Source organism: Xenopus laevis, chromosome 1L (genome assembly GCF_017654675.1).
Source record: "Xenopus laevis strain J_2021 chromosome 1L, Xenopus_laevis_v10.1, whole genome shotgun sequence".
In the NCBI taxonomy this organism is placed as follows: Eukaryota; Metazoa; Chordata; class Amphibia; order Anura; family Pipidae; genus Xenopus; species Xenopus laevis.
Genome location: NC_054371.1, coordinates 122,710,731 through 122,733,144, shown reverse-complemented (window position 1 = coordinate 122,733,144; position 22,414 = coordinate 122,710,731). Strand labels below are relative to the sequence as shown.

Genomic DNA, 22,414 nt, shown 5'->3' with positions numbered 1-22,414 from the left:
GCTGCAAGGACAAGCCGCTGAATTTGGCACAAAAACACAAGTTTGCATTTTTGTGCTGAGATCCACCATGTGCGTCTGCATCTGAATGGACAATGGTTCTGGGTACAGGCAGGAGAGGAGGCGAATGCCTGGGTAGGACCTGATTTTCACACTTAGTATTTCATCAGGCTGATTTCAGCCCCCTTGTGGCATTGGCCTGAATGTTTAAATGATTTTTTTAGTAGACTAAAGGTATGGAGAGCTAAGTTACAGAAATACTGTTTTTCCGTAAAACCCCAGGTCCCAAGCATTCTGGATAATCTGTACCATACTTGTATTACTCCTCCGCAGAGCTGAATGTAGAGAGCAGTTCTGTGTTAAAACAAGAGACTAAATGTGTTAATGGGTCACAAAGTAGGAAGTTTTCATAAGGCCCCATTGTTGTAGATTGCAATAAACACACTTTTATTTCACCATTCAACGGCAGTGATTGAACTGCACTGGTTTTGGCTTGTTTTCTTGGTTTCATTGCTTTAAATTTTGCACTATATTGTCATCTTTTCTTGAATATTCATGGCGTTGGTATGGCATTAGTCACCAGTAGAGAGCACTGTTCTACAAAATAATCTAGTGCTCTCTGTCTCTACAGGAATGCCAGAAGCAGCAGGCCTTCACTGAAAGGAGGGGTTATGGGAGGAACAGTGGAGTGTCAGTCGCTGCAAAGGGTTAATGCCCATTTGCAGCCTGTTGTGTAGAACCAGTTTAGACCAGTTTTTCGGAAAGTGCTTTTGTGTCCCCAACAGCATCCTGGGAAAACAGTTGGGTCACATGGATATTTGCAACGTCAGTAGAATCTTGGGTCTCCCCCCTTTAAGTTCAATTTTTTTTTAGTTTGGTTAGTTTAAAACATGAGAAACTGCTAAGGTATATTTTAAGCCCTCAAGTAATATCAACACCAGGATTTGGTTTATTGAATATTACAGAAATTGTTCCAGAATTTAATTAGTGTCCTGTAATACAGAACCATATTTACTTAAATTTTTATTTTGGCATTAACCTTCTTTGTTTAGATGGGTGTATTCTTATTTTCCCAGTTTGTAGGTAAACTCATAGGGTTAGCATACAATGCAGATAGCTGCATGGTTTATATATTCTTCTCAAATCATTATTGTGCTATGACCAACCTCTCTATTTTGAATATATGTGTGGAGCTTTGCAGACAGAAACTAAGACAGTGACAAAGTTTCTTTCAGGTTAAGCAAGTCTTTAATTGTCCAATTTTCTGGGGGACCAACAGTAAATCTTTTACCCCAGGCTGGCACTCCTGTTGACTGCAAAGTGCAACAGCCTGGGCTACTACCCTGGCCTTGAGCAACACACAGACATATTTGCCAATGTTCCCACAAGGCTCTTTGCAGTCCTGGATAGCCTGCATTCACAGTAGAGTAATAATCTAAACATAAAAGCAGAAGTTTGGATTTTACTCTTGCATAGGCAGGCCATTCAGAAAAGTTAAAATGTTCACTGGATCATCGGCGGAGGTGAAGCACTGAAGTGCTTTTTAGTGAACAGGAGCACCAGACTTGATAGACATTATTCTAATAAATAACACACACACATTGCATTGTCTGCAACACATCTGAACCCTCTGTATTCCTGTGTCTCTACTAGATTGGCACAATGACGGACGAAGCTTGTCGAACCAGGAGTCAGAAGCGGGCCCTAGATCGAGACATGATACCAAACGACGTAGACGGTAAAAAGATTAAGCTGGAAAAGGGAATGTTGGATATTAAAGAAGATGAAGATCTTTTATTAAAGACAGAGTCCGGGAAAATACCAGAGTTGCTGAAGAGTGCAGAAGTAAAAGCTACCATTAAACTGGAGTTGCCAGCTGGAGATGAGCCAATGGATATGAGCACATCGAAAAGGTGATTACACTCTAAAGTCCTAAATATATTTAAAACTGTGAGCACTGAATTGCTGGCAATTAAAAGCCTAATGACTGGATCTGTGGTAGTCATGATCAAAATTAAATGGGTCTGTTTTTAAGGGCTGCCAAGTAAAGTTTGGCCTCCAAGCACTAGGGATACAATAGGAATGTGTATCTTCAGACTTCTCAACAACATGTTCATGATCATTACGATTGAATCCATACATTGTTTTGTTGATCATGTACTTCCTTCTTTCCCTTCAGCTCTTCTGATCATAATGCTTTTCTCTCCCTCCTGTAAAGTGTTCTCATAGCAAGTAAAAAAATAAGACTGCTTTGAGTCTGGTCACTTTTGCTTCGAATAGAAAGTCAGGGTTGATTTAACCAAGAATATATTTGTTTTCCTTGCTTTCCATGATAGTCCCAAGTTCAAAAGCATCTATTTTCAGTTTTCTTTTTTCACAGTTTAGCCATAAAGAGTTACAGAAAACCTAACAGGTTGTATACAGCATATGTACTAATTACATTACAATTCTAATACATACAGAAAGTGATAGCTTACACTGAAGGAAAGGTTGTTTCATACTTTCTTGAATCCCTGATTATCTTCCTCCTGTCTTACTAGTTTCTTAGGTTTACAGTGCATGTTAAATTTGTGTGGGAATAATATGCAAACTTGTTCAATCTAAAACCAGTCTTTTTCTCCATTTTATGTCTGAACTGTAGCTTTTTTTTGTCCAGAGTAGAGTTTCCTTACATCAGCATGAGATGTCCAGAAAACATACCATTATTTTGCACGTGTGGCACAAACAAAGGCTTTTAAGTTGTCCATGAACCACATGATTTTCTTTCTTGCGTTCCTTGTTTTTTTGTTATTTAGATTATTCAATTTTTATCAACAATAATACCCCTTGTCCCTGTGACTTTCCTAAATTCAGCTGGCAATTCTTTCAGTGTAGGGCTCTAGCTTGTATTGAATGATCTTGAACATTATTTTACTGGCACGCTGTATGCAGAAAGTTGTACAGTTTCTTTTCAAATTGTCATGTCTCCTTACTTTTGATTTTTTTTTTTTTTTAATATCTGCCAATCTGTCATATTGAGTGTTTTCAGACTTCTTGGCATACTTTACTTAGCAGTTTGCTTTAATTCCTCTTCAGTTGATTCTTATGGCTTTCCTTTTTGTCTGTGATGTTAGGCCCAGTATCTATGTTGATTTTGGCCTCTTGAAACTTGTTGACTTGACAGCAGTGATGGCCTGTAGCATGCACATGTTTATGATCTACTTCAGGCCATGTTTTTTTTCTAGTAAAATTTACATCTTCCATCACAGAGAATGTAGCCTCTTATTTGTTGAACTCCATGTGATGCATAGTTGTTAAGATGATGCACCTTTGTTGGCAGGGAAACTAAAGGTTATTTGAAGTGATCATTTTGTTTGTCTACTTAATTTACTTACTTGGCCATGTTTTTCCTTCCTTTGCTGCCTTTGCATTCCAGTTCACAATCCCACCAAATTTGTCTGATTTAGTCTGGGCTTGACTGCTGTTGTCAGGCCTTTGTCAACTAACACTATGCTATGTACTAAATAAATTAATCTTGATCATTCAGTGTTCTATCCACTGACTATCTTTCTGGTGTTTCTTACTGATTCTAAAATCTACAACATATTCTCTTTTCTGTGACCATTGACTCTTCTCACTGAAAGTCTTAGTCCAGTGTATTTGGAGTTTCTTATCCATAACATGTTAGCTTTTTTCCAGCAGCATCTTTTAAGGAGTTGTCTTTCCAAACAGTACACTTTTTTCAGTTCAGTTTTCAGATAGTATGCTAGAAATAGTACTGTAATTAGATTTTTAGTTGCTTTCTATTTTTTTCTTATGTTAATTTACATTTTTTTCTTGTCATACATTAGTTCATAAATTCCTCAGCAGCATCTGTGTTTGAAGGGTATATACTATTGCTTGATCACTATATTTTGGACACTGCTTAGTGCTTCCACAAAGGAATATTAAGCGTTCTGCCTTTTGCGAATAATGCTGTTTTTGTGTCTTCATCATTTCTTTGTAAAGTGTAGAAGTGGATTACAATTGTGTAGTGATATTGCGAGTCTGGAAAAACCCACACCTGACACTAACCTGCAAAATGTTGCCGTTGTAGTACCCTCACCTGCATCTTCTTTCCTTGTACACTATTAGTGTGCTTGACTCTGGTTCCAGGACAAGGGGTCTTTGGGAGTAGATGAGGTGTGTACTTCCCCAGCCTGACCTACACCCATCCCTAACCTGCAGTGGTTGGACAAATTTCAGCCTGAAACCGACCAACCAGTGGTCAACCAGCATGTCAATAAATTGCCTCCTTCTATGCTGTTAGTATGATTTTGCTGAATGTTCATAATCAGAGGTGACAACAGTATAGTCCAACATTGCAACTGCCTTTTATAGGTGGAAGGTTTAAGTTGTCACTGACAGGTGTTGCAATTCCATGCAGAATAGATCTCTGCAAAGCTTTTCCTGATGTATACTCTCTGTAAAGCAACGCAGTATGAGAGTTTGACTGACTTGGGGTACTTACACCAGTAAACAAGGGTATATTCCTGAAAGAAGTTTTAAAAATTACTGCTTGGAAGAACAATTGCCATATATTACCTGATTAAAATGCAAAGTATTATTGCAGATGAATTCCAAGTGGTGGAGATAGAAAGCACAAGAGTTTATAAATGTTGCCTGGAAAAGCACATTTTCAGTTGACGGTTGTGGATGTTAAACTGCTCAATTCTTTTCTGTAGTGGAAATGGGTCTGGAATCTTTGCTACTTCTGTACCAGTGATCAGAATCGCTCACAATTCAAAGAATGTCTGCTAGTAACACATATTTATAAAGCCATGCCATATTCTGCAGCGCAGTATAATAAACAAGTGTATACATATTGACTGATGCAAGGAAGAAAGGAGTGCCCTGCTTTATTAGAGCTAAGAATGTCTTAATCCAAAAATAGAAAAGGAGGATCCAGTAGCAGTATTCAGATGAATATTTATCACCATCGATTCCAGACTTTTTGATAACTGGGAAACTGAAATAACAGAGTCTGGGTCGTTTTCTAATCAAAGGAAATTAGCTCATTCCGTTTGGTTTATCTAAAAAAGGTCCATAATACACACTGCTTAGGAGAATAGGGGCCACAGAAGATTAGTTTGCCTTTTTTTTTAAAAAAAATGTGTGTACTAATAGCAATAATTGAGTGAAAATAAGGGGCATTATTTTTGCCTATTGTGTTAATCCTGAAAAATTGATCGTATTTCTTGAGCGAAACATTGAAAACATGACTGAAGCTACTCTAAGTTTTGTTCTTTTGAGGTATAGAATTAAAACCAGTATACTTTTGTCCTCTGTTGTGACTGTGTGTATCGGTGCAGTGAGTGTATCTGTGCACTGGTGATCAAATTATTTACCATTTAGCTAAAGAAATAACCCCAAAAAATATTTAAATTATTTTTGCCATTTAAACAAAAGTCAAAAAGCGAAAAACACGTGCCCTATTCATTAAACTAATGCTGCACAATGGGATATAGTGCATGTTTAAGTTGAAGCTGAGCATTAGAATTTGTATGCCTGCACAGAACTACCATGCATTTTTTTTTTGCTTTTTTTTTTTTTTTTTTACACTTTCCCTTTAGTTGTAACTCAGAATGTTCTTTTAATGTTGAATGTTGAAATTGCCCTTTTTGTTAGCCTGAAAACCCTTTTCTGAATATTACCATCTTGAATGGATATTGTGCGCCATCTACTGGCGATACTAAGTTGGTGAAATTCAAATTAAAAACTTGTATGTTGATTTTAAAAAAGAACATTCAATATTTCAATATCTTCTTGTATGTGGATTACAAAAGCAAGGTGCATTATGTATTTCACCTATTATGCTGTTTTGCAAAGCAGATTTAGGATATTCTTATAAACTATACAGCTATGGCACCTGTTATGCAGAATTGGCTCACCATACCTGGTCTACTAAAAAAAATAGGATTTCTTTGTCTTCAATAAGGATTAATTATATTTTAGTTAGAATCAAGTACAAGGTACTGTTTTATTATTATAGAGAGAGAGGAAATATTTTTTTATATTTTGAGTAAAATGGAGTCTATAGGAGACTGAGCTTTCTGGATAAGATTCAGAGATGTTTCACTCTTAAGTTAACTTAGTATGCTATAGGATGGCCAATTTTAAGCAGCTTTTCAATTGGTCTTTATTTTTCTTTTTTTTTTCTTTTTTAATTATTTGCCCCTTTTCTTCTGAATCTTTACTGCTTTCAAATGGGGGTCACTTTCCCCATCTTAAATAAACTGCTCTGTAAGGCTACAAAAGTATTGTTGTTGCTACTCTTTATTACTCATCTTTCAGTTTAGGTCCTCTCCTATTTATATTCCATTCTATTATTCAAATAAGTGCAAGGTTGCTAGGGTAATTTGAACCTTAGCAACCAAACTGGAGAGCTGCTGAATAAAAAGCTATAATAAATCAAACCCGCAAATAAAAAATAAAACCTATTACAAATTGTCTCAGAATACCTACATCATACTAAGTCAACTACAAGGTGAACAGCCCCTTTAAAGATAAGCTATTTCTCTATGTTCATTATCAGAGTTTTTACAGCCAAAATTTTTAATTATAATATACATTGTACTATAGGTATGGGACCTATTTTTGGACTAGGGGTTTTCTGGATAAGGGATCTTTCCGTAATTTGGATCTTCATACCTTAAGGCTAGTGGCATACGGGGAGATTAGTTGCAGAAGAAAAAATCGCACAAGCTTTGGGGGTTAAAAAATAAAAAAGTCAAAAATGGATCCAGTTAAAGTGGACCTGTCACCCAGACACAAAAATCTGTATAATAAAAGTCCTTTTCAAATTAAACATGAAATCCAATTTCTATTTTTTATTTAAGCATTCATAGCTGTTGTGAGCTCATTTAAAAATCTCAGCTGTCAATCAAATATTGTCTGCCCCTCCTCTATGCCCGTGGCATAGAGGCGGGGCAGACAATTACTTTCACTTTCCATTCAGCACTTCCTACATGTCCCTGCTCTCCCCACATTCCCCCGTTCTCTTTACCATATAATTGTGTGGTCAGGACATGAGGGTGGACATCGGGTCCCCCATTCTGGTGCACAAACAAGATTCTGAGATGATGCAAGACTTGTCTTAATAACAGTGTCCACAAAATGGCTCCTGCCTGCTTTCTATCATTTTGAAATCCCAGACTGAAGGAAACAAGATTCAAATAATTTATATAGTGTAATTAAAGTTCATTTTCCTTGACTAATCTAATAAAATAGGATTTTGAATAATTGTTTTGGGTGACGGGTCCCCTTTAAAGTAGGATAACTTTGAAAGTTGTATGGGGGATGGTATGTATAAGGTTATATAGTGGTGGATACCCACCATTGAATTGCTCTGTAGTTCAACAGTTACAACTGTTTAATATCCCTGATAACTTATCCTCTTATTTAGTCACTCTCCTAAACATTTACCAGCTTTTCATTCAAACCACTGCCTGGTTGCTAGGGTAAATTGCACCAGAAGTAGTAAAGCACAAAGGTGTAAACAAACATAATTTTAGCTACTTTCAAAGTACACCAAAAAATTAAAGTGCATTAAAGTTATTCAAATATAATGTACTATTTCCCTGCACTAGTAAAACTGGTATTGAGCAAAAATAGTGCTGAAAGCCAATCTTTAACACTACCGCAATATGAGTCCAGTAGAACAAACAAAAATCATAGAACAGGATATACTTAGTTCAGTCCAAAGGTGCATATACATGAAACAACCACAAATTGTGAGTTTCCCTCCAAGAAATAAATTACAATACAATAGCAGTAAAATTACAAGTATATTTATTAGGATATTACAAATGGAGGCTTAACGCGTTTCGTGCCTGTCGGGCACTTACTCCTATATTAGGAGTATTGGGGTATAAGTAACCTGTACTTGTTTTAAATTTTCTGCTATGTCTACACTGCAGCTTATTTATATAAACTATAGTAATCTTTCTGAAGCAAACACAACAGTTTTACCAGTGCAGGGAAAACATGCATTATATTTTAATTTCTTTAAACTCTTTTCTTTTTTGGTGTTCGTGTTCTTTTAAGGGCAGCAAATTATTTTTTCAGGAGCCACTTTTTGGTTTTTTTTTTTTTGTTTTAGTTTATGCAGTTTCTGTTTTGAGGACACATTTAAATGTGCTAAATAAGTTGGTGTGTTCTATTTAACCATCAAAGTTTATGCGAAGATGCAACAATGTATTTTTTTTGTTCTGCCAGTGATTTGAAGAGCGAAAAGAGGGTTCCTTCCCCGGATGTTATTGTATTGTCTGATAATGAGCCGTCCAGCCCACGGATGAATGGATTAACAAAGGTTTTGAAAGAGCCCAGCTCTGAGACATTCTTGGTAAGGAGATGTTTATGCATACAAGCTACTGATATTTATTTCCCGCTTTTATCTAATTCTTAAATGTATGTCCCATAGAGATTAGAAGCTGCTATTTGTAACATAGGTTTAATTGCTATTTAAAAAATTGTTCCCTTTGATTACTATCAAACATTTCTACCCAGCTAGTATCCGCTGCTAACTTCAATAAGGGTATTGGTATATGGGACATTTTGTTGCCCATAACATTGTGCCTTTTAAACTGTTCTGTAGAAGAGACATTTGTAATTTAAGTTGGTAAAATGTGTGCATTGCTGTGCAGCAAAACTATCAAAACCTTATAAAAAAAAAAGTCCTATTAAGCTTCACTGCCAGTGAATGTTCCCCCCTTAGCAGAAACAGACTTTAATAGCAGTTGTAACATATTAGTAGCCTGTCAACTTAGGTTTTAGAAATGGCTGCACACATCATGCACCTGTAAGCACAGATGCAAAGGGTGGTTTCTGTCTGAGTAACCATGAGACATTAGACTTTTGGCTTGAAGTCCAGAGATGCAAAAAGTCTTTTAATTTGTTGCAGCCAATCAGCAGAAGGCATTTACTTGTTTGCTGTTTTAACACCTTATTAGGGATATCCCTTAGCATCTACGGAAGTATTTCCAGACCTCCTGCTTGCCTATTTTATGCTGACTGGATCAGTTTATTGCATTAAGGTGCAATTCATGGTCACAACTCATATTGTGAATATTCGCCTAGTTTTGAACATAAACAATAGTTTCTCTGTAAAAAGTATACCCATTTTTTCCTTCAGTGTCTGTTTCTGTTGCATTTCTCTGAACTTTGTGGAAAAGGTGAGTTATACTTGTAAACATTCTGAAATTGAAAGGTTTCAGTTTTTTCAGTTCTCTAGCCCCATAATCGTCATCTTTATGAAAGCAATCCTCTGCTTTGAGTTGTAGCCCCCCCCCTTCCTTTTCTCAGTATTCTTGTTCCTTTCTTCAGCTCATGCGGAAGAGTAGTCCAGAAGAGCGGGAGCGCATGATAAAGCAACTTAAAGAAGAGTTACGGTTAGAAGAAGCTAAGTTGGTGCTCTTAAAGAAGCTTCGACAAAGCCAGATCCAAAAGGAGACTGCCCCACAGAAGGTACGTATTGCAACGTGCAACAATTTGTTTTACATTCTAAATTTAGTATCTCTTACCCATGCCTTCACACATTGCCTGTAATTCTAGGTGACGTCCCGTATTTCTGGCACGGTTATTCCTCCTCCTTTGGTACGAGGTGGACAGCAGGCACCATCCAAGCAGTCTTCACAGATAGTGATGCCTCCTCTAGTACGAGGAGCCCAGGTAAGCAGTGCTTTTGTTGTTTATAGTTTGTTTTTTGGGCTGCAACCTCTTAGCAAGAAGTGTACCACAGTGCATTGCAGAGAAGAATTGCATCATCTGGTGCTGCTTGCTGTGGTTTAGTTTGTTTTTCAGAAATTCTGCAATTATGCCACAATACTGAATATTTTCCTTAGAAATCATAGTTCAGTAAAATCTGTATTTTAAGGTAAATGGCAAACATCCACTTTGTAGTAACTCTGCACTTAGGCGATCTTGGTAAACCCTGGCTTTTATTTTTATTGATATTTCATTTGTTGAAATGAAAATGTGATATTTTATACCTCTTCAACTGCTTTATCAAGATATACATAGAGCAATTTAAAAGTAATGTATACGGTATTTGTAACATGTTATCTACCACCCCTACATGTCTTAAAGATCATTTTGATCTAACTAATGTGCTTAAATTCCTATACTACAGCAAAATGTTGGTATTTGTTGGATAAAAGTTTACTTGCTTAGTTTCACTTGCTAACTACCTCTATCTTGGCTCCTCTCTGAGAAGAACTAGAAAAGTTTAACTTGTAGAACTCTTATCTGTAGAATGTCTTTTTCAACTTGTTTCTATCCCTTAAGTTAGGCATATGACATGGAAGTTGGTTGAGGTACAAACTCCACTGTTACATTAACCCTTCATCTGTGCTTTGCTGTATTCGTTCTGTTACTTTTTTCACTGTTTTTCATTTCATCATTTTCTCCTACCCTTCCTTGTACCCTCCCTCCTATTGTCAGCCCATCTCTGTCTCTCCTCAACAGATTCATAACATCAGACAGCATCCAAGTACAGGGCCCCCTCCACTGCTTATGGCACCAAGGGCATCTGTACCCAGCGTTCAGATGCAGGGTCAGAGAATCATCCAGCAAGGCTTAATCCGTGTGGCAAATGTTGGCAACACAAATCTCTTAGTCAACATCCCACAGGTGGGTGCAGTACATGGTGATTGTTGTTTGCGTGTACGCTTGAAGGTTTGTGAACCCTTCACATTTATTGAGTAAAATGTTTAAAATTTCCACATTTTTGTGTCGCAAGTATTTGAAGCTCTCTGGAAGGAATTCCATTCTGAGCCTGAAAACTAAAGGCCTATTGGTTTGATATCAGTTGTTGAAAATCTTTTGGAAGGGGCCTCATTGCCTCGTAATTATTAAGTGAAGGTTATATGAAAGTAGAGTCTATAGTCTAAGGCAGTAATTTGTACAACGCTAAATTTTACACCAAATCTCCTAACTGATCTTTAGGTTTGACATCAAGAACTGTGTAGAATAATAAATCAACCTTCAACCCAGATATCTTCCCCCTATCATGCTTTTACATTGAATCTTTCTTCCATATCTTTTGCTCTTTTAGAGGTCCTGACCTTTTTTTTTTTTTTTTTGGAAACTGCTTTTAGTTTAACCTATAGATAATGTTCTATTAACAACATAGTGACCAGCCCACAACCGTAAATTCCTGTGTGTGTAGAGTTATAAAGACTATACATCTCCAAGGCTCCGATCACATAGACATCATACAGTTGGATGCTACTGTTGCCCTTCTTTGATTATTCCTCTGTTAGTCGGATCTGGACTTGGGCCCTGACATTTCAAGTACATAGAGGCCCAAACAGCCCCCAGCCTACTAAATAGTGACTGTCTTACAGCAGCCCCTCTGGCATTTGTAAGAACCCACAGAATGCCAGTCCGAGCCAGCCTGTTAGTATTTAAGTTGAATGCCATTAAAGTATACATAATACATACAACTGCCTCTGCTTTGGAATTTAAAGGAGAAGGAAAGGCTAAAATTAAGTAAGCTTTATCAGAAAGGTCTATATAAATACACCAGTAAACCCTCAAAGTAATGCTGCTCTGAGAAACACAGGATTTCTTTCCTTCTATTGTGTACACATGGACTTCTGTATCAGACTTCCAGGGCAGGGCTTGAGCATGCTCAGTTTGCGCCTCTCCCCCTCCCTCCTCCCCTCTCTGCTGTAATCTGAGCCCAGAGCTATGACTGAGCAGGGAAACTCAGGTAGGAAGTGATGTCACACCAACTGAATATGGCAGCTGCTATCCTAAACAAACAGAGAGCGTGTCTAGAGCCGTTTACTCAGGTATGGTAAAGCATTCCGCAGAATAACAAGTGTTATAGCTTGCACTATTGTGGCTAATCTATTAACAATAAACTGCTTCGGTACCTTTCCTTCTCCTTTAAAGAAGATATCATTACACACAAAAAAAACTGATTTTCTTATTCAACTTTGTGTCTGTAGGCATCTCCATCATTAAAAGGATCAACAGGCACTGCCTCTAGCCTCTCAAGTGCCAACTCTAATGACTCTCCTGCCAGCCGACAAGCAGCGGCCAAGCTGGCCCTCCGCAAACAGTTGGAGAAGACTTTGTTAGAAATTCCTCCCCCAAAGCCATCTTCCCCAGAGCTCAACTTTCTGCCAAGTGCAGCTAACAACGAGTTCATCTACCTAGTGGGATTAGAGGAGGTTGTACAAAATCTGCTAGAATCTCAAGGTGAGTAGGATAAGTAGTCGTAAAAAGTGTGCAGCTCTTGACTCTGAAATGCTTCTGGCCAAATATGTTGTATTATAAAATAATATAGTGACTAAAGTGCACCCTATTGTAAATAGTCACCAAGGAGTTGCTTGACCATATAGAAGCACAAGGCCGAGTGCTTTTATACAGGTCATGGACTTCTAATATCCTAATTTTTGAGGGGGAACTTTATTAAAATACCAAAGTTTGTCATGTGACAGAAATTACATCACTCCAGTTATAACTGATGGCATCACTAAGCACAGTTTAAAATATAAACTGCTCTTGTGTAATATATGATATCTATAAACCCTATTTTTATCAGGCTATGTTTTTTATCCTTCCCCCCCCTCCCTCCTAAGCATTGTCAGAATTGATAATAATTGCTATAACAAGTGTATAAACAGTTAATACTGAAACATGTTAAAACAGCTGAAGACGGTATTTGATTAAAGGCATAGGTATTTAGGGGCCACAAAGTAAGAGTAAGAGAGTTTCCAGTTAGACATGCCTTGACTACACCTTTTTACTTCTGATGGCTCATTCACGATTGATGTTTGTTGCTCCATCTAAACAAATTTAAGAAGAAGATACATGTGAGAGAGGCAAGAACAGCTGTCTGAAGTAGAATGCATTGACTGCAAGTAGGAGTGTTTAATAGTATTGAAAAATGAACATTGGAGGATGCATACCCTATACTACTGGATTTTGACTTTTTTTTATATAATAATCCTTAGGTAAAATTTCTCCAGCATCCTCATCCCACGAACCTTATATATGTGCCAAGTGCAAGACTGACTTCACTAGCCGCTGGAGACAAGAAAAGAATGGTACCATCATGTGTGACGTTTGCATGTCCTCTAACCAAAAGAAAGTTCTTAAAGCTGAGCACACAACCCGACTGAAGGCTGCCTTTGTTAAGGCCCTGCAGCAGGAGCAGGAGATTGAACAGAGGATATTACAACAGAGCTCTTCTCCTGCACAGACTAAGGCAGCGCATTCTGTGCAACACCACTCTTTGAAACAGGTATATAAACTATAAAACGTCACTTCTTTATTTGCCAGAGCACCAATCACTTGCAACATGGTGGCATATGCAATTTTCAGACCTGTTCAGTCATCTGCAGGTTAATTGGTGAAAATTGCCTCCCAACTTGACATGCATGTCCAGATGGACCCGCAGGATGGTCAAAAGCAGGACTGGACTGGGATTAAAAATAGGCCTGGCATTCCTAGTACACAGAGGCCAAAAAAGCTCCCACCAGCCCACTTAGTCGTCACTTTCTATGGCATCTTACAGCAGCCCCTCTGGTATGCATTTGAATGTACTTTTGTGAGCCAGCATTTAGCACAAAATTCAATATCTGATAGCTTCAGTAAAAGTATACTAAAACGTAATTCATGTAAATAGGTAGCTTTTATATCAAACCGTTTCATTACTGTTGACTTGAAGTAAGTTGTTTCCTTCTGCTTATGTACAGTTTTGTTCACTTTGATGCTTTTTGTTCACTTTTTTTTAAACATTTTTATCTTGTATCATCTTGTTCTATTAGAGTTCTACCCCAATATCACGTGGACTATCAGGGACCACACGAGGCATCTTGCACACCTTTCCCCCTACGACCAAGCTGTCTAATGCAGCCACTCTTGCTAACCGGGCAGGAAAAGCAGGAGATATTTCTCTGAACAAGAGTAACATGACAGGAAACTGGAAGAAAAGCCCTATTAATGCAGGTGAGTGTCTTTGCAGACTGCTTTGGAAGATTCAAATATGCACTCTTACAATATCTGCTATAAATCGAATTTATTATATTAACAATAAGATTTGTTTTCCGCCACAAATTTATAAAGGTTCTTCTCCACTTTCTGCGAGCCCTGAAACTAGTGGTTTCTGTAAGATATTTAATTACTTAAACATACTTTTGAGTCGTGAACAGGAAAGTACCAACTGCAAACAGGTTTTACTAAAAAGTCTATTAAATTAAAAATTCTCATGGGCACCCACTGGAACACCTCCAAGTTGCGCACCATTAAGAGCACTGTGACAGATATGAACTAAAGGGCTGTCAGGCTGTGTGTGTCCTAATTTCTGTGATTTTTCACCACTGCTTTCTTTCTTTCTCATGTACCAAACTGTAGATTTTGCCACTCCTAATGTTGTTGTAGCAATTTCTCGGATGAGTTTTTTTTTCTGTTTTTGCAGCTTAAGGATAGCTTGTTTCACCTGCATGGAGAGCTCATTTGGCCACATGTTGTCTTCCACATACAAGCACCCTCCCCTCAAATCAACTCCAGGGCTTTTATCTGCTTCGTTGATAATGACATAACAAAGGAATTACCCCCACCTGCCCATGAATTGTCCAATTACTTTTTTTTTTTTTAACTTTGTTTGATTTTCCATTTTCATATCATAACGTTCATACCTTTACATTGCGCATATTAGAGAAGGCCATTATTTCACACATTAGCTTATACTATACATATTTCCCATTATGTGAACAGGCCTTGTGTATTATGGAACATCTCTTCCCGATTGAGAAGTGATGAATCATGTAAATCATATGGTGAAAGGAAGTTAAGGAAATAATGAAAAAAGAAATTGAAAAACAACAAAAGGGAGGTGGGAAAAAAGAAATAACGCAGGGGAAAGGAGAGAAAATAAAGAAAAATAACAATTTAAACCTTAAATTAATTACTTTTGAGCCCCTGAAATGAAGTGATTGTGTTAAAAAAAGGCTTTAGTTCCCCACATTTTTATGCAAGCTTTTTGTTCAACCCACTGAATTAAAGCTGAAAGTCTGCAGTTCAACTGCATCTGAAAATTCATTGTGGTATGTACTGAACCAAACTTATAAAAAAAGTTGTCTGTCCAAATATTTATGGACCTAACTGTACATACATAAGCAGCTGCTTAAAAAAAAAAAATGAAAATTGTGAAGGAATATTAAGCAAATTTTGGATTTGTGCCTGAAACCTCTTGTCCGTTATCTGTTGTATTTTTGTATGTAATCTGTATGTTCAGTGTATACATCCATTTATTGAACATTGCACTGTTATGTATACCAAGTAGTAAACCAAGATGCATAGGGAATTTTGTCCAGGTGGCAAAGATGGTTGTGACTTGGCACTCTCTGATCAGATTGGCTTTCAGCCAGTCCATGATTAGTGTATTTATGTTTAGTTTTAACAATGACCATCTCAGGTCATTATACATGTTCCTGTGCTTTCAGTACCAGCCAGCACATGACAATACAACTCCTTTCAGGCTCCTGTTTCACCTCTTTTTAATATGCGAGTTGTGCTCCTATTTCTTCTGCTTGGGTGCATAGTGCCTTGCCTGCCATTGCCCTTAAAGTAAATTGAAGGCAGCAATGGCAGTTTGGCTTATTTCCCTACTTGTTAAAATACAGAATGGTTTCACTGGCAGCATGTGCAATTAGCCCGAAGCAGAGCAGTTGTAGCGGCATAAAAATCTGAAGGCCAGTTAAAGGAACAGTAACACCAACAAATGAAAGTGTTTTCAAGGAATGAGAATATAATGTAGTTTTGCCCACAGCACTGGTACAACTGGTGTGTTTGCTTCAGAAACACAACTGTGGTTATATAAAGAAGCTGCTGTGTAGCCATGGGGGCAGCCATAAGTGGTACCAATGGAGAGTGGACATTGGAGGAACCTGCACTACGCAAAGATTTAAAGTGTTGTGGCGACTACTTTTGACTCGATCAACTGTAGCGGTCATGCTTTATGCTTGAATTATAGCAGTCTGTGTAACACTATTTGGTCCATCACCTCCACTATTTAATTTTTAAAGCACTTTTAAGTGAAAAGCAATTATTTACATGTTTATGTAGTAAAAGTCACGGGGGTCATTTATAAACACTGGGCAAGTTTGCAAGTAGGCAGTAAACCATGACAACCAATCAGATGATTGCTTTCAGCGCTCAACCTGCAGCTGGCTGGAAAAAGTGAATTGCTGATTAGTTGCTATGGGTTACTGCCCAGGTGCAAATTTGCCAATGTTTATAAATGACCCAGAGATGCAGTAACTCATAGCATCCAATAAGCAGGAAGCACCTTTTTAAAAGCAAACATCTTATTCGTTCCTATGGGTAACTGCTCCGGGCAAACTTTGTGGGCCTCATTTATAAACACTGGGCAAATGTGCATCTGGGCAGTAACAAGAGCAACCAATCAGTGATTACTCTCTATGCTCAACCTGCAGCTCACTGTAAAAAGCCAATCGTCTGATTGGTTACCATGGGTTATAGCCTAAGAGCAAATTTGTCCACTGTTTATAAATGACCTCCAGTGCATTTTATGACATGTATGTTGTTTTCGGGGTGGAGAGTATGGTATCTTTTCAACTTTTAAAATTCTCAAATCTGTAGAAACACATGATCTTGATTAGAAAGTGCTTGTGCTTAATCACCTAGTATATCAGTGGCATTGATTAGATTTTTATATTGGTTTATTAGCTATTCGAAAAGCATGCCCAAAGTTTCTGATCTTTATATGTCTACAAATGTGCTTGTTCAGAAAAATGTGTTCAGTGTTGCCTTTCTGCTTTAATTGTTGTAACTGTTTCTTATGGTTGGGCTTATAAAAACCTTTGTTTGTTTATTTTCCTCAGGAGGAACTTTAGCTTTTGTAAACCCAGGCCTCACCGTGCACAAATCAGCAGCTGTGGACCGTCAACGGGAATACCTCTTGGATATGATTCCTTCTCGCTCAATCAGCCAATCATCAACATGGAAATAATGAATAAGGCCCTTGGGTGTCACCTAAATCACAGGCAAAATATGTAAACCTTAAGATTGTGTGAGAAACCTAAACGACAGACTGTTTTGTACACTTTCCTTCACTTGTGGCTTTTTGGTGAAGGATATTCCTGTCCTACAAACCCCCCTCCTCTGGTCTGTGTGTACCACAAATTCTTCTGTAGATGGCAGGCTAAATAGCAGCATCTAAGAAGAGGTGCCTGGGGTACAGGGTTCTCAGTGGAGGAGAATACAGGAAGATTGCAACACCATATTTTATCTTCCAGATCTGATTGGACTGTCCAGCAACTTGAAATCTCACATTATTCTCGTCATATATATTTGTTTTATCCTCAATATTTTTTTTTTTTTTAATTTTTCAGTTCTTGCACCCTCAAACATTTCCTTCAGTTTCTCTGCTTCAGGTTAATTTTCCCAAATTAAAAAGTAACCAACAACAATGTGCTTTATCATGCCGAAACACCTTCAGAGAGAGAGAGAGAGAGAGAGAGAGAGAGATATATATATATATATATATATATATATATATATATATATATATATATATATATATATATATATATATATATATATATATATATATATATATATATATATATATACATTTTTTTTTTTTTTTTTTTTTTTTTTTATAAAGAAATCATTTCCTAGTGTGGCTTTGAGGGTGTAGCTGGATTTTTTTTCTGCATGGTTAAATAATCAGGTCCACTTCTGGTTCTGGAGCAATCTGTCCAGATGGAACTAAAGCATTTGTTGATCACGACAAATCTAGATATGATATAAATATATATATAAATATATATATATGAATATATGTATGAAGTTTATACCCCACACTAGCCCTTTCTAGGAACTTTGCAGTCAAATGGATTGCTACACTTGCAGAAGGATGTTACGATCAAAAGAGGCCATAAATTATTTCCTCTAAAACCCCTTTAGCTTGCTTTTTATTGGACTGATGTTTGTAAAGGGCTAGAGGACACGGTGGTGGAGGGGAGCTAAATTTCCTATTCAAGTTTTAATGCTGCATTACTTCAGAGTTCAGTTTTCACAGTCCCATAACCTGTACAGATTTGTCTGATCCTTCCGCTAGCTTTGTAGAAAAATGTATCGTCCCTCCTCTCACAAGGAGAGACCAGCGCAACTAGTCTTATAGTTTGCACTCTCCAATCCCCCGGCGGTAAACTGGTTATCATTGCACTCTTCTGTTCATCTGCTAAAAAATCCTTTCTTTCTGCAAATTTGTGTTGCATTTAAGGCTGCATGAGGTGCAGGATTGGAACAACAACAAAAAAAAAACACAAAATGTTAAATCCTTGCCCTCTTACAAATAATGTTCATTTTAATCCTATTTCTGTTGTGTGGATATAAATGTTTAGATAATTTTCGATATATGCAGTTGCTTAGGGTTTAGTGTTTTTTTTTTTTTTTTTAATCCTCTTCCTTATTGGCTAGGGGGAGGCTTTATTTTCTGTTATATAAAAAAGAAAAACAAAAAAAAACTAGAATTTAAACTTGACTTTTTGCGTGTATGATAAGTTAGAAGGGGTAAAAAAATGTTATATATTTTTTCCATTCCAAAACAAGGAGGGCTATTTCCAGGGGAAAGTATAAATGGCTGCAATAAGTATTTTTTTTTTATCCTAGGGACGCTATGCATGCAATGGGATCAACGCATACCCCCTAGAGCAATCCCTGTTTTTATTTGCCCTCGGTAAAGTACCCAGAAATTGTGATGGATTTTGTAATATCACAGAATTTCTTTTAATTTCTGAGTGCCTTATTGAATTGTAGCTGACCATTATTTTTTGAATTCATGAACATGTGTATACACAAGTGCATTGCTAGTGGTATCCCATTTCCTTTGGCTTTTTTGTATGTATTCATAAATATTTATGCCCTCATATTTTGTAAAATAACACACTGTGGTCAGTTGACCTATGGAGAGCTTCCTGGTAACTTTTCCAGTCTTGTAAAAGGGTGCTGGCTGCACTTTTCTTTACCTTATCCCCCTGGGCTGCTAGCGGAGTTCAGATTTTTTTTTTTAATAAAGGTAAATTGCAGCATTTTCATATCCCTTAACTTGTTTCTCTCCACCTCATCGCCTCCTCTTTCAGGGAAGAGGACACAGTGCATTTTTGATTGCACTTCTAGCTTTAGGGGTGCAGCTATTTAGCCTCCTTGGGGGGAAAAGAATTGTGTGTGCCTGCTGGAGTGTGTGGGAGGCTGGAATGCCCCATCACTGATAGAACTAGCCATTTCTATTTAATCACACTGGCCAGAAAAGCATTTCTGAATAATATTAATAAATAACTAAGCCAACTTAAATTATGTCTGTGTAATATATATTAGATTGACTGGAGACTTCAAACTGATGTCATAGAATCTATTATCCAGAATGCTTGGAGTTTTTCATATAAGGGTTCTTTCTGTTATTTGGATCACCATACCTTAAATATGCAAAAATAATTTAAACCTGAAATAAACTCGATAGTATTCATTTTGCCGCCAATATGGATTCATGCAGCTCAGTTACCATCAAGTACAAACTGTTTTATTACAAAGAAAAAGGAAATCATTAAAAAATAAATATTTGCTTAAAATGGGCTCCATGGAAGATTATCTTCCCTTAATTTATTGTTTTCTAGGTAACTGACTTCTCTTACCTGTACTAGAATTGCTATTTCATGTGTGTGTATATATAAAATAGCAAGTTGTATCGGCAGATGAAGCCATGTCTACATCTCATTCTCCATCATATGTATGGGTACTAGTTTAAACTTTCTTTGTACCTGCTGTTCACAGCTATTCTGTTGGGCTCAATGTGTTTATTGAATCAAATTTGTCTAGCTGCCCCACGTATGTGTACGTATATACTAGGGATGCACCGAATCCACAATCTTGGATTCGGCCGAACCCCTCAATCCTTCTCAAAGATTTGGCCGAATCCTAATATGCATATGCAAATTAGGGGTGGGAAGGGGAAACCTTTTTTACTTCCTTGTTTTATGACTGTGTCACGTGATTTCCCTGCCCGCCCCTAATTTGCATATGCAAATGTTTTTGTTAAACCTTTTTTTTAACCACTGCTCTGCTTCATTGTCATTGTGAAGCCAAGCCTGTAAAAAGTTCAGGTATAGCGTCTGCAGTCATAGGATTCTTAAACAATTTCTATAAGGTTCCCAAATGTCTCCTGTAAATTATAAATTATTCTATTCTTGTTTCTTTTCCCCAATAATAATTGGGTCCCTGAGTGGTTCATGATAAAGCTGCAATATTGTTAAAGATGTAAGTTATCAGTTCGGGTAACATTTAGGTGGGTAAAAGTTAAACTTTTACATGGTAATGTTTTGGGCAATGCCTTATTTTTCAGGTATGTAACAATGACCATGAGGCTCTAAATCTCAGTCTGCAGTATGGCAAATACATATGCAGAATACAATTCCAGAGCTATAACAAATTCACACAGAATAACCCTAATAATATTAAGATATTATCCCCTGTGATGAGGAGCTAAAAGTCACCCTCTAACAGGATTGCAGAGCTTGTCCCTAGATTATAATGACCAGAGTTTGAGCTGCTGTATGCTGGCAACTACTGTTGCAGTGATACCTTGCTGGCTCAAAAACCACATTCACTAGACACCAAGTAAATAACACTGGACTGAAAATAGTGGTGCATGCTTTGTTTCCTGGGCACTCGGTATATAGTGTAGATATTCAGTCAGCTATCAAATCTCTTGTGCACCCAAACCCAGGAATAGTGGATGGTCTTCAAAATGAACTTTTATTCTTGCACAGCTTCCAGAAGAACTCTGACACCAGCAGTTTCAAAATATAAGGATATTGGGAGCAGACTAAATATTAAGCCATTGTTAGCCTGCAGGTTAGCAACAAATTAGATAATTGAAAAAACGAAACCGCTACATTCAGCAGTGGGGGGTGAAACAGCCACCCATCCTACTACAATGTAGCAAGGCAACCAGTTCAGGCTATGGTTGCAACAATGTTATAAAACATAACTTTGAATTTAAATTAGTAAAACTCGCTTGACTGACAACACCAACAACTAGACTCACAGCGTGTGAAACTCTACGCCGTGCGGGACAATGTCCCTAAAATAACACACAATTAAAGGCAATTGCGTAGGCTGAAAAGGTGGTGGATATGCTATCAGTTTAGTAACGGATTTTAATATCCACTGTTATTGCCAGCTCTATAAGGGATGCAAGGTTCCTTTTCCATCAGTGCCCACCCTTCCCCCAGCACAAATCCTACCTAGCTACGTTGGGAAGAGTGGGAGCTATCCACACCACCTTCCACCTACGCCTACTACATTGTAGTAGGATGGGTGGCTGTTTCACTCTCCACTGCTGAATGTAGCTGTTTCGTTTTTTCAACCAGCAGTTTCAAAACAGCAAATTTATTGAAGAACAAAAATCGTTCACTTCATACTCTGGGTATAACTTTAATACATATTATATCCCTCACATATTCACTTATTCATTCTGATCAGATACACAATGGAGTAATAGGGCAGTTCCATCATTGGTTAATCTCACTACAGGTGTCCAGCCTCAGTGTAGCCATACAAGACTTGCTTACAAGACCCCCACCAGATTCACCTTCAGTTGAAAAAAAAATTGCATGTACGTGAATTTTTTTTTTCCAATACACTAACTAAAGATATAACACCCCCCTTTTTGTATGGGGGGGGTTGTGAGGTCCCTGGATACCTCCTTGTGCTGGCGGAGGGTCAGTGGATAGCTCCTCATGGGAGGTGTGCTGCCAGAAGCTGGAGGAGAGACTTAGAGAGACTTAAAGAGAAACCTGAATGTTCCAGAGTGCAGGAACTGCTCTGTATGGTGAGAACCCAGAGTGGGGTAAAGTTAAATGTGTGATGTTGAAATGCTGATGAACTCAATGCCTGTGAGTTTGGAAAAGCCTCTTGAAAATTAACCAGTGTTTGCCTGAAGATGTGGGAGCATTTAAAAAGACATACACGTATACAAGGGCTGATGAGCCTGATGGACATTGCCTTGAAGACTGATAGTATAGCAAAAGTTCCTGCTTCTCTTTGTGCTTCACAGGAGTCTACGCAAGTTAAAGCAACAGGAGCAGGAAGATGGCGATTGATGGATGCAGTTCCACAAAGCCTGTGTGAGAAAGTCTGTGCGTTAAGTGTGGTAAAGCACCCAGAAGTGAGAGAGACTTTGCAAGTGCCAACGGACACTGCTATGTCTGGATTCAAGTGAGGAAGAAAGTACCAAAGAGGTTATGCAAAAGTCCAAAGAGGTGTTGCTCAAAGGTTGGAGTGCAGCACATAGTCATCATCTGATTTTCAGTTAAACAATTGGGTCATGTAGTTATTGAAAAGAAAAAATCCAGTAACA

At 37.7% G+C, this 22,414-nt stretch overlaps 1 protein-coding gene across 1 annotated transcript; it reads left to right on the top strand.

The window, feature by feature from the left end:
• Window positions 1-1,687: 1,687 nt before the first annotated feature.
• gatad2a.L (GATA zinc finger domain containing 2A L homeolog) lies at window positions 1,688-17,486 on the top strand (the record flags this gene model as incomplete). Its single annotated transcript, NM_001088511.1, is given in 9 exon segments — window positions 1,688-1,910; window positions 8,233-8,359; window positions 9,340-9,480; window positions 9,568-9,684; window positions 10,456-10,644; window positions 11,970-12,222; window positions 12,981-13,270; window positions 13,797-13,977; window positions 16,875-17,486. Coding segments are annotated over 7 exon segments (1,263 nt in total). The 5' UTR covers window positions 1,688-1,910; window positions 8,233-8,359; window positions 9,340-9,375.
• Between the last annotated feature and the right edge of the window lie 4,928 nt (window positions 17,487-22,414).